Source organism: Natrix helvetica (genome assembly GCF_964273705.1).
Source record: "Natrix helvetica genome assembly, chromosome: W".
In the NCBI taxonomy this organism is placed as follows: domain Eukaryota; kingdom Metazoa; phylum Chordata; class Lepidosauria; order Squamata; family Natricidae; genus Natrix; species Natrix helvetica.
The window spans coordinates 76860693-76874444 of NC_138555.1; the positions used below are offsets into that span (position 1 = coordinate 76860693).

The 13752-nt window shown below is 50.0% G+C and overlaps 2 protein-coding genes across 4 annotated transcripts in view; one reads left to right on the forward strand and one right to left on the reverse strand.

Annotated features, from left to right (window-relative positions):
• LOC309400704 (X-linked retinitis pigmentosa GTPase regulator-interacting protein 1-like) overlaps positions 1-10779 on the forward strand; it is a 92715-nt gene extending 81936 nt beyond the window's left edge. For all 3 annotated transcript variants that reach the window (XM_081969334.1, XM_081969336.1, XM_081969335.1), the window contains 5 exons: positions 111-202; positions 703-898; positions 1251-1335; positions 2062-2192; positions 9605-10779. In XM_081969334.1, coding sequence (XP_081825460.1) covers positions 111-202; positions 703-898; positions 1251-1335; positions 2062-2192; positions 9605-9729 — 629 coding nt within the window. In that variant the 3' untranslated portion in view covers positions 9730-10779. The remainder of the gene's footprint in view (positions 1-110; positions 203-702; positions 899-1250; positions 1336-2061; positions 2193-9604) is intronic.
• LOC309400705 (FACT complex subunit SPT16) overlaps positions 9994-13752 on the reverse strand; it is a 49771-nt gene continuing 46012 nt past the window's right edge. The window contains exons 23-26 of the mRNA XM_081969337.1: positions 13588-13717; positions 12519-12648; positions 11606-11683; positions 9994-11157 (exon numbers count right to left, since the gene is read on the reverse strand). Coding sequence (XP_081825463.1) covers positions 11006-11157; positions 11606-11683; positions 12519-12648; positions 13588-13717 — 490 coding nt within the window. The 3' untranslated portion in view covers positions 9994-11005. The remainder of the gene's footprint in view (positions 11158-11605; positions 11684-12518; positions 12649-13587; positions 13718-13752) is intronic.

Here is a 13752-nt window from a genome sequence, read left to right on the forward strand (position 1 = left end):
GTTTTCTAGACAATAAAAGAAACTAGTTTAGATTGTGTGTGCATTCACAATACTACTTTCCCCTGCTCAGCGGGTGCTACAATTTTTTTTTACTCCGCTCTTATCTGCAGATGGGGGGGAACAAGAGACGAGTGAATCTCACACCACAGAAAGCGACGAAGTGGTGGTGGGGTTACCCACACTGCAGGGGTATCCTGATCTGGTGAGTAGCTACCACTAAGTTCCAGAAGGAAAAACTGATTCTTACAAAGGCTGCTTACCAAATACAGTGGACTGACTTGGTTAACACACTGGGCTAAAAGACGCTGGAAATAAAATGCAGGCCATGTGGAAGGACTCTGCTTATTTGGTTTCCAGAAACTTCAGTGACAGGAGCCGTGTTTCTGGGGTAGGTGGGGCCAGCCAGTCCTTGCAACTACCAGTTCAGCGAACGAGATGTAAAATTAGTATCCGGTTCGCCCAAACTGTTTCCGAACCGGCTGAATCTCACCCCAAGATATGCATAAGGCCGGCAGGTGAGACCAAAATAAGAGGACAAGATAACGTGAACTGTAAGAATATAATGACGGCGGCGAGAAAAGTTGAGAACTTTTTCTCGGCAAGAAATCCCTCAACCTCAGAGAGCGCCAACGACCCCACAGTGCAATCCTGAGCTACAAATGTTTTTTTTCCCCTATTGGTTCAATTCTTTTCTATCCTCAGCAACCTTCAGAATGGATTCGGGTGGAGGTCATTTCCCTTGGCCTCTTGCCCGAAAGCTGGCCTGCGGTCGATGAGACCATCCAGCAACTGTACGTCGAGTTTCACTTCCCTGGAGTGCCTCTGGAGGAAACGGAGGCCCCTTTCTCCTTGCGGAAACCCAGGGGGACCGAGGAAATCTATTTCCACTTCAGCAAGGGTGTGCACACGTTCACGTACCCCGTTTTTAAAATTATTATTATTTGCTAAGGGAGAAAATAGAGGGAAAAGTGGATTTCTGTAACTTGAATCCCCTCCGGATGTTATTACTATGTTGGCTTGTGGGGGGGCGGGGGGGAGCAGAAGAAGCTTCTTGGATGAGAAGCAAAACCTCTTCAAAGAAAAAAAACAGAAAGTCCAGTCGCCTCTCAAAAAAGCACCTTTGGGTTTTCAAGGGAAAAACCCCCATTGCCATTTGCAAAAAGGCACCTCTGGGACAACCATGACTTGGATAATTTGAGAAATTCCATGGATACCAGAATTAAATAACTTGCTGTATTCTTTTGTCACAGTGGTCAAACTGGACGCAGATCCCGGAAGTTTTCAGAGGCAAATGCTGCTTTCCATGCTTGTGGCTGAGGATCCCGAATGGAACAAGTGAGTGTCACAGCTGCTCTTGTTCTGACCTAGGCTTCCCCAAAAAGCACGAGGGAGAGTCCTGGTCCCGACAAAACCCCTTTTATTAAACAAATGTGAATTCCTCTCATTCACATTCAGCAAGGCCTGGCAAACAGTCTTTCAAAGGAATATTTACGACCACAGACCTCATCTATCTTGGAAAGCTGCCATGTAAATATTTTCCAAATGAGGTGCTGTGCAGGGAAAGACTGGGCACAGAGTCTCTGAGATTCACGGACAGATCTTCACACTCCTGAAATGAATCTAATGACCAAACGAACGAATTGTTACTTGTAAAAGCCCACTCCCCTTTTGCTCCTCTTTTATGTCCTATGGAAGGGGCCAATTTTCTTCCACCTGTGACATTACTCCCAAGTCTACCCTGATTTATGAGTTTTTCTTTTCTTCTGGCAGCTCTGTGCATGCGCACACTGGGAACAGGCTCCAGCTGTTCCTCTGCCTCACTGCTGTCTAGCTCCGTCACTGCCAGACGGCCCCGGCCCCATCTCTGCCTCTGACGCAGAGCCTCGTCTGAGCCTTCCCCGGACTCCAGGACTGGCCCATGCTCCTCCCCAACATCCTCACTCTCCGACTCTGCTGCCAGCTCCGCCGGCTGCTGGCGGGCCACAACAGCTCTTCTCCTAAAAGGTTGTGGGGAAGAAATTCCCAGGGCATGTATGGATCAAGTTTTCCCCTTGGCTATAGGCTGCAGTTTATAGTGGTGAGTGAGCCACTTCCTGGGGCCAGCGGGGAATGCGAAGACGTGGGTTTCTCCAGCGTGGACTTGCGAGAGATTCTTCTGACTGGAAACGACATCTTTGCACAAGACTTACAAGGTAAGACGATGCCCACCCTCCCTCCAAAAAATGGAAGAGATCTAACACAACCCAAGGCAACGCTTAAGGCAGGGGTATCAAACTCAAGGCCCGCGGGCGAGATTCGGCCCACGGTGTGCTTGGATCTGGCCCATCGGCTGCCCTGGAATGAGTAAAGGACTGGCCTGCGGTGCTGAAGGAGCCAGGGAGGGCCGTGCACAACCCCCTGGGCTCCATTTTCACTGGCAGAAGGTTGCAGGAGGCAATTGCAGCCCAAAACAGAGCCTGTTTTTGTTGGCACAAACAAAAACAAAACAAAAGGAGAAATGTTTCCCCTTTTGCATTTGAGCACGCAAGAAGGGACAGGCAAGGAGGAAGGCAAAGAGGAAAGACAAAGAAGGAGAAGAAATGGTGGGAAGCGAGCAAGGAAGGAAAAAGAAGGAAAGAGGGGAAGGAAGAAGAAAGGAAGGAAGGAAGGAAAAAGAAGAGAAGGAAGATTATGAGACTGAGGAAGAGTCTCGGGGAAGTCCTGCCTTAGCAGATGGCCGCCACAGGCGCCCCCGACACCAGTGACGTCGAGCTGGTCACGTCCACCCTGGCAACGCCCCCCTCTGCCTCCCCCCGCCATAGGTCAAATACAACCCTGCTGCAGCCGTCAATCAAATCGAGTTTGAGACCCCTCGCTTAAGGGATTAACATCCAAATGCGGTTTGATTGCCTGATGTTCATAGAGGGTGAAAGCTTTGCAGCTGCTCAAATGTGGCTGGATTTGAACTCCAGCCAGTCAAAATCCCGGGAACTCCTTTCCCAAGGCCAGAGAGAAATAAAAATAAGAACAGAAGCAGAGTTTTCACCTGAGGTTTGGATAGCTTAATCTATCTATCTATAAATGGGTGTCTGTGTGCGTGTTCCAGCATAACTCTGGATTGCCTCGAGCAATTTCAATCAAACTTGGTACACAAATGACACTCTCTGGATACAAATACCGTGGGGGGTAATAACACCCCTCAGTGTGTGTGTGTGTGTTCCAGCATACAGTAACTCTGGAACTCCTGTGACGCTGAAATGACTTTGTACACAAATGACTTACTCTTTGGAAATACGGTGGGGATAAGACACCCTTTGGGGGTGTATGTGTGTCTGTCTGTGTGTGTTCTAGCATAACTCTGGAACGCCTGGGCTGCTGAAATGACACTATAGATACAATTCTGCTCTGACCCCCCTCCATGCCTGTGAATAAACCAGAACACAGACTTGGCTGTTTGCCACTATTTAATTACTGAGATAACGAATCCTTTGGCTGAGGGCCCACACAATTCACTTTCAATAGATTAACTCTGCAGCAACCCAGATAATTCAAATGAAGCCACGCAGATAGTCCAAACGAACAGACACGGCTAGAATACAGAGAGATTTTCTTAACTACTAATTCGAACGGTTGTTTCCTGCAAATGTCCCCTCCCAACGCCTCACCTATAATCTCTCTTGGGAGGGGCCAATCCACAACCACCTGTGCTTAATCATCTTCTGTGAGTCTGCCTACGGAGTTGCTGCTTCCGTTTCTCAGTCCTTCTCAATCTAGCATCAGGGACAAACTGCCTTTGATCCTCCCCACCGCTCCATGCCTCAGCGCCTCCTGGTGGACAATCAGCCTCTCTGGTCCCTGCTCTGAGTCTGAACCCTGCACAGGGTCCTCCACATCGTCCAGGGCAGACTCATATGGTTCCTCGCTATCCGAATCCATCAGCAGCTCAACGGGATCCTGCTAGGCCACAACACAATTCATTCCTTTTCCTGTCCGGATTAGGATGAATAAATAGCCAGGCAACGTCGAGTTATCCACTAGTTTAAAATTTAATTTAAGAGTATCGGAATACCGGTAGCCCTTGACTTAAAACAGTTCATTCAGTGACTGTACAAATTTACAACAGCACTGAAAAAAGTGACTTACTGTAGGACCGTTTTTCACTTATGACCTTTGCATCATTCCCATGGCCACGCGGTGAAAATTCAAACACTTGGCAACTTGTCTCCTATTTCTGCCGTCGATGGGAGAAGCGTCTGAGGGGGTTCGGGAGTTCATGGCTTCCATGACAGCCATGGACCTGACCCAGTTAATTCAGGGCCCTACTCACGAGGGAGGCCACACCCTGGACCTTGTTTTTGTCTCTGGCCAGTGGACGAGTGATCTGGGAATAGGGGATCTAGACACTATTCCCCTGTCATGGTCGGATCACTCACTTCTCCGGCTGGACTTCCCTGGTGCCACCCCCCGCCGCGAGGAGGCGGAACTGGAAGGTATTAGATGGTTCCGCCCCAAGCGCCTGATGGAACCGGATAGGTTCCAGACGGAACTTGGGCCACCTACTGTGGACCTGACCCGCCCCCGAGTGGAGGACCTGGTAGACGCATGGAATAGTGCGACTACCGGGGCCCTAGACCGGGTGGCGCCTTTGCGGCCTCTCTTGCGGCGACGAACCACCCTGGCACCTTGGTTTACCGAGGAGCTAAGGGTGATGAAACGCCACAAGAGACGCCTAGAGAGTCGTTGGAGATCCTCCCGTTCCGAATTTGACCGAGCACAGGTACGAGCATATTTGAAGACGTACCTTGTGGCATTAAGAGCGGCCAAACGTCAACATTGTGCCGCTCTTATTGCGTCTGCAGATAACCGCCCTGCTGCCCTGTTTCGGGTGACCCGTTCCCTCTTGTTTGAGAGACCACGGGAAGCCCCATTACAGGGCAGAGCAGAGGAGTTTGGGAATTATCTACAGGATAAAGTCGCTCAAATCCGGATGGGATGGACCCCTTTCAGTGATTCAGTAGAGACGCCCGTTGCGAGTCTTGAGGGACCGCTTTGGGAGGAGTTCGACTCGGTTGCCATCGAGGATTTGGACAGGTTGCGTGGACGTCTGCGACCTACCACATGTTTATTGGACCCGTGTCCCTCCTGGCTTGTACTGGCATCCTGGGAGGTTACGCGCGACTGGCTCCTGGGCCTGGTGAACGCCTCGCTGGGTGAGGGTTCTCTACCGGCCGCCTTGAAAGAGGCGGTGGTGAGGCCCCTGCTCAAGAAGCCTTCCCTGGACCCAACGGACCTAGTCAATTATCGTCCAGTCTCCAACCTTCCTTTTTTAGCGAAGGTTGTAGAGAGTGTGGTAGCACAGCAGTTCCCACGTCACCTGGAGGAAAATGATTATCTAGACCCGCGCCAGTCCGGCTTCCGACCCGGGCACAGCACAGAGACGGCCTTGGTCGCATTGGTTGATGATCTCTGGAGGGCCAGAGATAGGGGTTGTTCCTCTATCCTGGTCCTATTAGATCTCTCGGCGGCGTTCGATACCATCGACCATGGTATCCTGTTGCACCGGCTAGAGGGGCTGGGAGTCAGGGGCACCGTCTTACGGTGGTTTGGCTCCTACCTCTCTGATCGGACGCAACGTGTGTTGACAGGGGAGCAGAGTTCGACCCGGAGGCCACTCACATGTGGAGTGCCACAGGGATCGGTACTCTCGCCTCTCCTGTTCAACACATATATGAAACCGCTGGGCGAGATCATCCGTGGTTTTGGGGTGGGATATCATCTGTATGCTGATGATACTCAGCTATACATTTCCACCCCGAACCACCCCAATGAGGCCGTCGAAATGATGTCCCGGTGTCTGGAGGCCGTACGGGTCTGGATGGATGGCAACCGACTAAAACTCAACCCTTCCAAGACGGAGTGGCTGTGGCTTCCGGCCTCCCGGTTCAACCAGGTGTTTCCATCTCTGGCCATCGGGGGCGTCCAACTAGCCCCCATGGAACAGGTGCGCAATTTGGGCGTCCTCCTGGATGCCCGGCTGTCCATGGATAACCATGTAACAGCCGTGGCAAGGGGGGCGTTCCATCAGGTCCGCCTGATGCGCCAATTGCGCCCCTTATTGGACCGGGATGCCCTACGCACAGTCACCCATGCGCTAGTGACGTCTCGCCTGGATTACTGCAATGCTCTCTACATGGGGCTTCCCTTGAGATGCACTCGGAGACTACAGTTGGTCCAGAACGCGGCCGCGCGGGTGATTATGGGGAGGACTAGGTACTCCCCTGTAACACCTCTCCTGCGCGAGCTGCACTGGCTTCCTGTGGTCTACCGAGTGCGTTTCAAGGTTTTGATTATGATCTTTAAAGCGCTTCATGGCACAGGGCCTAGTTATATGCAGGATCGCATCCTGCCCCACACATCCCTACGACCAATTCGCTCACACAGAGAGGGACTTCTCCGGGTGCCGTCCGCCAAACAGTGCCGGGGGGCGACACCCAGGAGCAGAGCCTTCTCTGTGGTGGGCCCAGCCCTGTGGAATGACCTCCCCCGTGACATCAGGATTACTTCCGATCTCCGCTCCTTCCGTGTACAGCTGAAGACCCACCTCTTTCAATTATCTGGCCTGGCTCAATCGTAATTATTCTTATTCCTCCTAACTGTTTTTAAATTGTATTTTAAACGTTAAATCTTAATTTTATATCGGGTTTTTACAATTGGGGTATTTTAATGCGGGTCTTTTAACTGTCTATATGATGTAAATTGTTTACCTCCTCCGAGTCCGTGTTTGTGTATCTGTATGTATGTTCTGTATGTACGCCTATGTGTTTTATATATTTTCTGTGTTTTATATGCCCCATTGTACGCCGCCCCGAGTCCTACTTGGAAAGGGAGCGGCTAATAAATTCAAACTTATTATTATTATTATTATTGTGACGGTCCCCTTTTGCAACCTTCTGACAAGCAAAGTCAATGGGGAAGACAGATTCACTTAAGAACCGTAGTACTAATTAACAATGATGATAAGAAAGGTTGTAAAAACCGAGCGAAATTCACTTAAGAAATGTTTCCATCAGCAACAGAAATTTGGGACTCAATCGTAGTTGTAACTTGAGGACAAGCTACAGGAAATTAAATTGATGGGTACAAACATTTCAGTGCCATTGTAACTTTGAACGGTCACTAAGCAAACAGTTGTAAGTCGTGGTATAGGCTCTCCTGCTTGAGCAGGGGGTTCGACTAGAAGACCTCCAAGGTCCCTTCCAGCTCTATTCCGATTCAAGTGTATGCCATTTACACAATACAGGTAATCCTTGATTTACAACAGTTTGTTTAAGGACTGTTCAGAGTTACAACAGCATTGAAAAAAAGACTGAGGACTGCTTTTCAGTTACCTTTCCCGCATTCCCATGTGATCCAAATTCCTATTTGTGGCAATTGGCTCATATTTATGACGTGGGTCCCGGGGGTCATGCGATCACCTTTTGCGACCTTCTGACAAAGACAATAGGGAAGGCCAGATTCACTTAACAGCCGGGCGACTGATGTACCAACTGCAGTGATCCACTTAACAACTGAGGCAAGAAAGGTCCCGAAATGGGGCAAAACACACTTCACAAATGTCTTACTTAACAACAGAATTTGGGGGCTGTATTGTGGGTGTAGGTCGAGGACAGTGGTGGTTTCCGGATCCCGGTGCGCCCTTACCTCCTGCAATGCTCCCGCAACACTCCAGTGCCGTGAAAGCGCTGTATTTGCCGTGCATGTGCAGGGAAGCGCCGAAGAGCTCAAATACAGATAAGGACGGTGGGCGGGTGGGCCATCCGGAGTACCGTACTGGAACGGTACCTGGTGCTCCCGGCGTACCGCCTACAACCCACCACTGGTCGAGGACCTGTATTAAGTGTACTGCTTTTATTATAAAGGCAATTTTTTGCGTCAATTTACATATGTACATGCATGCGTGCCTACGCAACTTCCTAGCTCAACTGATTCTGCCCTCCAGTCCGATTCTCATGTGGGAAAATCATTGAATTTTTAGGGGGGCAGGACGCACTTCCACCCCTCCCCAAAATGTGGGTGGAAATGTCTGTGCGTCTTACACAGTGAATATTGTGGCAGCACGGGAGGGAGGGGGGTTGGTGCAATGCTGCTCAGCTATTCTAAGTGGCGGGGATCCCTGCCAATGCCTATCGTCACCACATTCGCTGTTGATTAATGGCGAACGGGCCCCAGCAAACAGGACGTGACGGCGGTAGCTTAGCTTAGTTGACCAGTAGTGGGCACAAGGGAGCAGAGCCCTGACAAGCAAGGTGTTGGGGCTACGATAACGCGTTGAAGCTGACCAGGCTGTTTGCTGCTTGCTGCAAGGATGCTAGCCACCATGAATACCAGATGGATGCTGGGAGGCTGAGGCAGATTTTGTTATTCTTGTTTTCCTCCGCTAAAGCTAATGTACGTCTTAATAGTCCAGAGCGTGTTATAGTCCCCAAAATACAGAAATTACCCACCTGAGGCAGGCTGTATATACTGTAAATTCTGGGGAAATGTAAAAAAAAATTGCCACTGGTTCTCTAGGTGTGGCTTGGTGGGTGTGGCTTAGCGGGGATTCATGTGACTGGGGTGGGAGGCAAACTTTTAAAGCATTTTTTTACTACCTATTTGCCCGTATTGGCAGTAAAAAAATGCTTTAAGAAGCGGGGGGGAAAGATTCAGCTGTGCCATGTGATCGTGGAAACCTTTTTCACATTTTGAAGCATTTTTTTTTTTTACTACCAACCAGTTCAGGTGAAAAAGTAGTTTAAAAATGCTTTCAGAAGTGTGGGGAAAAAAGGTTCCCTCGATCACGCGGCACAGCTGATTGTCATGGAGCCTTTTTCTTCACTTTTTAAAGCATTTTTTCCCTGCCTATTCGCCCGAACCGGCAGGAAGAAAATGCTTTAAAAAGCGGGGGGGGGGGGGGGGGGGACTTCCGAGGATCGCTAAGATCAGCTGTGAGCCACGCGATCGTCAGAAGCTTCCCCCCCCCCCTTCCACTTTTTATAGCATTTATTTCCCCCCTGCCGGTTTGGGCAGGGAAAAATTGCGTTAAAAAACGGAAAAGCTTCCAATGATCACGCGGCTCACAGCTGATCCTCGCGATCCTCAGTTGTTTTTTACTACCCGTTTGCAGAACCAATGACAATCGCCTCTATTGTTTCACCCGAAGTGGTAGCACTTCACCCCTGCTGCCAAGTAAAGGGTGATACCAGTTACTATCCATGTTTCTCTGAAAATAAGACCGGGTTGTAGATGCTCCAAAAGACGTCATTAGGTCTTATTTTTCTAGCTAGGTCTTATTTTTGGGAAAATACATTACTAAACGCGTCCAACTGGCCGACACTCTTTACTGGGACTTATTTTGGGGGCAGGGCTTATATTACAAACATCCTGAAAAATCATGCTAGGGCTTATTTTCCAGTGGGGTCTTATTTTGGGGGAAACTGGATATCAGCAGCGTCAGGAAGTTCCCGTGTTCAACTTGAAAACATTCCAGTCGTTTTTCTCTTCTTCTTCCTCTCACCCCCCTTCGCGCACGATTTCCAGATCGGTAAACAACACTCTCTCGTACTTTTCATTTCTTATCACCCAGTTTTGAGCTCTTTAGACCACGCCACCAAGATTGGGAACCTGAAAGTCTCTGTTGAAGCGGCGGCCGCGCTGTACGCCATCTACCGTACTGGGGAATGGCCGGGCGGCGAAACCGAAGAGGGATGAACAGGCTCCCATCGTGAAAGTGAGGGTTTCTTCGGCGCCAGGGATCGAGCCAGCAAAATAAACTTTCCAAATCTTTTTTTTTTTTATTTTATAAAAAAAAAACATTTTTATTGTTCAGTTTGTCTCCAAAGTCAAAAATATCGAGAGTGCTAACGGCTACGAAAGAAAAAAAGAAAAAGAGAAAAAGAAAAAGTAGAGAAAGCCCCATTCCCCTAACCCTCCCCTCCCTGGCCTGGATCAGGTGGAGCCCGACCCACCCACCCGAAGGAAACAAGGGAGGGTCAGGGCAGGCAATGCATTTCTTCCGTTCCCTCTACGCCCCCCTCCCTTCCAACGCTCGTTCACTGGATACCTTTGCGGCGACCCTGGAAACAGATAAATACAAACAGGGAGCTTGACAGTTAGAAAAAGGGGAGGGAGAAGATCCCGTAAAAGGGGGAAAACAATAAAAATAAAATAAAGAATAGAAAGAAGCAAGAATCTTTTCTTTCGCTTGTGTCCTAATCTCCCGGTCCTGCTAGCTTGCGTCTTTTTAGGTAAGCTTGGTTGCGTATTCCTTTCCATCACAGTCCCAAGGTGGATTTCCTGTTGTCGCTTGCGTCAGAAAAGCGCAGCGCGAGTCCGCTTTTCCCTATCGGTTCGAAACGCCCACAGAACGAGCAGTTGGCTTGAACCTTTGAGTTCTTGACATGGGTGTACTTTACAAAGTCAATCCGGCTTCTGAGGATGCAGACCCAGGGGGGAAATTGGGGGGGGGGGAATGGGGAAGAGTCCCTATGCAGAAGGGGGTTCGAAGCGAATATACCCCTCCCCCCGGGGAGGAGAGCGGGAAAGGGAGGGGCAGTGTAAGCTGCAGAGAAGTATGGTCAAGTCACTCCCGCATTCCTGAGTCTCGCCCAAGACGGCCTTCCGTGCCTCCTCTTGCCCCGGCATGGGGTTGTTGTTGTTGTTTTTTTGTCCATTGTGAACATGGCTTGGAATTCTCTCGCAGCGGATTGGTCCATGCGAAACGGTTCGAAAAAGACGCGGGGAAGAAATAAAATAAAATAACCCGAAATGTGCTCCAGAGAAACAAAAAGAGGGAGCCTGAAGGGGTGTGGATGTGGGAAAGGTGAAAAAAAAAAACAAGAACGTAGTTTGTGTGGAGGAGCTGACCACCTCTCCCGGGACCCTAAAGACTGGCTGGATGGAGGGAGGCCTCTGTAGCTCTCAAAATTTCCCCCGCCTCCCTCCTCCTCCCAACTGACTGATGGGAAAGGTTTGCCATCCCCCGAATCTACTTCCTCTTCTTCTTCGGCGGGGCGGAACTTCGGCCAGGGCTGCGACTGTGGGAGCTGCGGTGGTGTCCCGAACTCTGGGAGGGGGGAACCTTCCTCTTGCGGCTCAGGGTGCGCTCCTCCTCCTCCTCGTACCGACTCTCTCGATCAGCTGCAAAGGAAGGGAGAGGGAGATGTCAGGACCTCCGCAGAGCTATGGGTGACGTGATAGCAGTGAGATCAGCGTCATCGGACAGCAGAGGGGGACCCGCCTCTTCTCCAAAGCCCCTGAAGGGCAAGACAAGAAACAATGGGTGGAAACTAATCAAGGAGAGAAGCAACTTAGAACTGAGGAGAAATTTCCCGACAGTTAGAACAATGAATCAGGGGAACAGCTTGCCTCCAGAAGTTGTGGGGGCTCCAACACGGGAGGGTTTCAAGAAGAGATTGGATAACCACTTGTCTGAAATGGTACATTTCTACACCTTTCTATTCCCCCTCCCAATTACTACATTAATGAAACAGCATAATGAAATAATAGAGTGTGTGGCAGGCCAAAGATCCTAAAATGGAATATAACTGCAGGTCTGACAAGAACTGGAAGAGGGAAGGAGGCTTACCTTTCCGGGCTTCTTCCTCCAGTTCATCCCAATCTTTCCCGCTCTCCTCCTCGCTGCCCAGGGACTCTTTGGAGTAGTCTGTGGAAGAGAAGACAAGACTCAGAATTATACACACCTTGAAGGAGCAAGGGGAAGAGATGGGTGGAAAGAGGTAGGGAAGAGAGCAAGAGGGGGAAAAGGGGGCAGAGAGAAGGGGAGAGAGAGAGAGGGAGAGAGAGGGGAAAGGGGAGGTAAAGAGACAGAGGGAGGAAAAGAGGGAGGGAGAAAGGGGGAGAGAGCGAGGTGAAAGGGGGGTGGAGAGAAGGGGAGAGACACAGAGGGAGAGAGAAGGGAAAGGGGAGGGAAAGAGACAGAGGGAGGAAAAGAGGGAGGGAGGAAGAAGGGAAGAGAGCGAGAGGGGAAAGGGGAGGGAAAGAGAGAGGGAGGGGGAGAGAGGGAGGGAAGAGAGGGGGAGGGGAAAAGGGGGCGGAGAGAAGGGAAGAGACACAGGGAGAGAGAAGGGAAAGGGGAGGGAAAGAGACAGAGGGAGGAAAAGAAGGAGGGAGGAAGAGGGGAAGAGCGAGGGAAAAGAGCGAGAGGGAGGAAGAGGGGAAGAGAGCGAGAGGGAGAGGGGAAAGGGGAGGGAAAGAGGGAGGGAGAAAGAAGGGGAGAGAGGGGGAGAGAGGGAGGGAAGAGAGGGGGAGGGGAAAAGGGGGCAGAGAGAGGGAGAGGGAGGGGAAAGGGGAGGGAAAGAGACGGAGGGAGGGAAAGAGGGAGGGAGAAAGAGGGGGAGAGAGGGAGGGAAAGGAACAGAGAAGGGGAGAGGAAAGGGGGAGGAAGGGAAAGGAGGGGGAGAGGGAGCGAGAGAGCACTTACATGACAAGGGAAGGAATCCTCCAGAGAAGTCCAGAGTGACCTTCCTTCTTACCCTCACCTGATTCTTCTGCCTCTGAAGAATAGTCTTCATCACTGTCCTCCTCCTCATCTTCATACTCTTCCTCGGAAGGGTTGAAAGTCTCGTCCTCTATTTCGGACTCAGATTCCCCAGCTTCAGCATCACTTCCCTGGGAAGGAAAGGGGGACAGGAATGGCGTCTCTTAAGGAAACCCAGGCCTTCAAGTTGCACTCCTTTATGGGTTTGGGGGCTTCGTACTGGACAATGATTGTTCCCCTCCCTGGGCTCAAAACCCAACACTACATTACGAGAATGGGAACAATTTCAATCTGTCAATGGAAGACGACGTGTGTGTGTGTGTGTGTGTGTGTTACAGATTTAGGACCCTGATGAAAAAGGTATGCTTGAGGTTAGGAAGGCATGCTATAATTCTAGATTTGTTAGACAAATATCCTGCAATCCATACGCTATAAAATATATATTACAAACCTGGTGTTGTCCGGGTATTTATTTATTTATAAGGGAAAAATGTCCGGACCAAACGTAATTTTTAATGTTGGATTTTCCCCCTTATCAGAGGGAGTCCCCTTTGTGGAGTACTGTGAAGCTGTTACCATGGCAACTCCACTGTCCTGTAGAGTAAAGCCATTTTATAGCCGTACAGTAGAAGCCATTTTAAGGCACAACAGGCTGCATCTTAACAGAACACACACACCGTGGGGTGTTAGGGGTGTCTTATCCCCACAGCATTTGTTTCCAGAGAATAAGTCATCTGTGTATCAAGTTTGGTTGAAATTGTGCGAGGCGTTCCAGAGTTATGCTGGAACACACACAGACACACATAGACAGAACCATTTTTATATATACATATTATATAACATGCCACATGACACCACTCCACACATATAACATCCCAACCCAACCAATCCAAGCCAAACCAACCCACAAGTTTCCCCATCCTCAAATCATTCTTTCAATCTTTGGCACTGACACCCCTCTACTTTTCAAAGAAACTGATTGTGATTGGAGGTGTGTGTGTGTGTGTGTGTGTGTGTGTGTGTGTGTGTTGCCCACATCCCTTCAACCCAGGTTGGTTCACCCAGCATACCTCTCCCTCTGGCTCGAGGAACGACCAGCCGCCTTGCTCAAAAAAGCCTTCTGGGTCATCCACAATTGTTTTCATGATTTTGGTCCAGTTGAGGGATTGGACCCCTTCGGTGTATTTAATGTCGCAAGAGCTGATTGAAGACGAAAAAGGAAGACAAGAGATGAG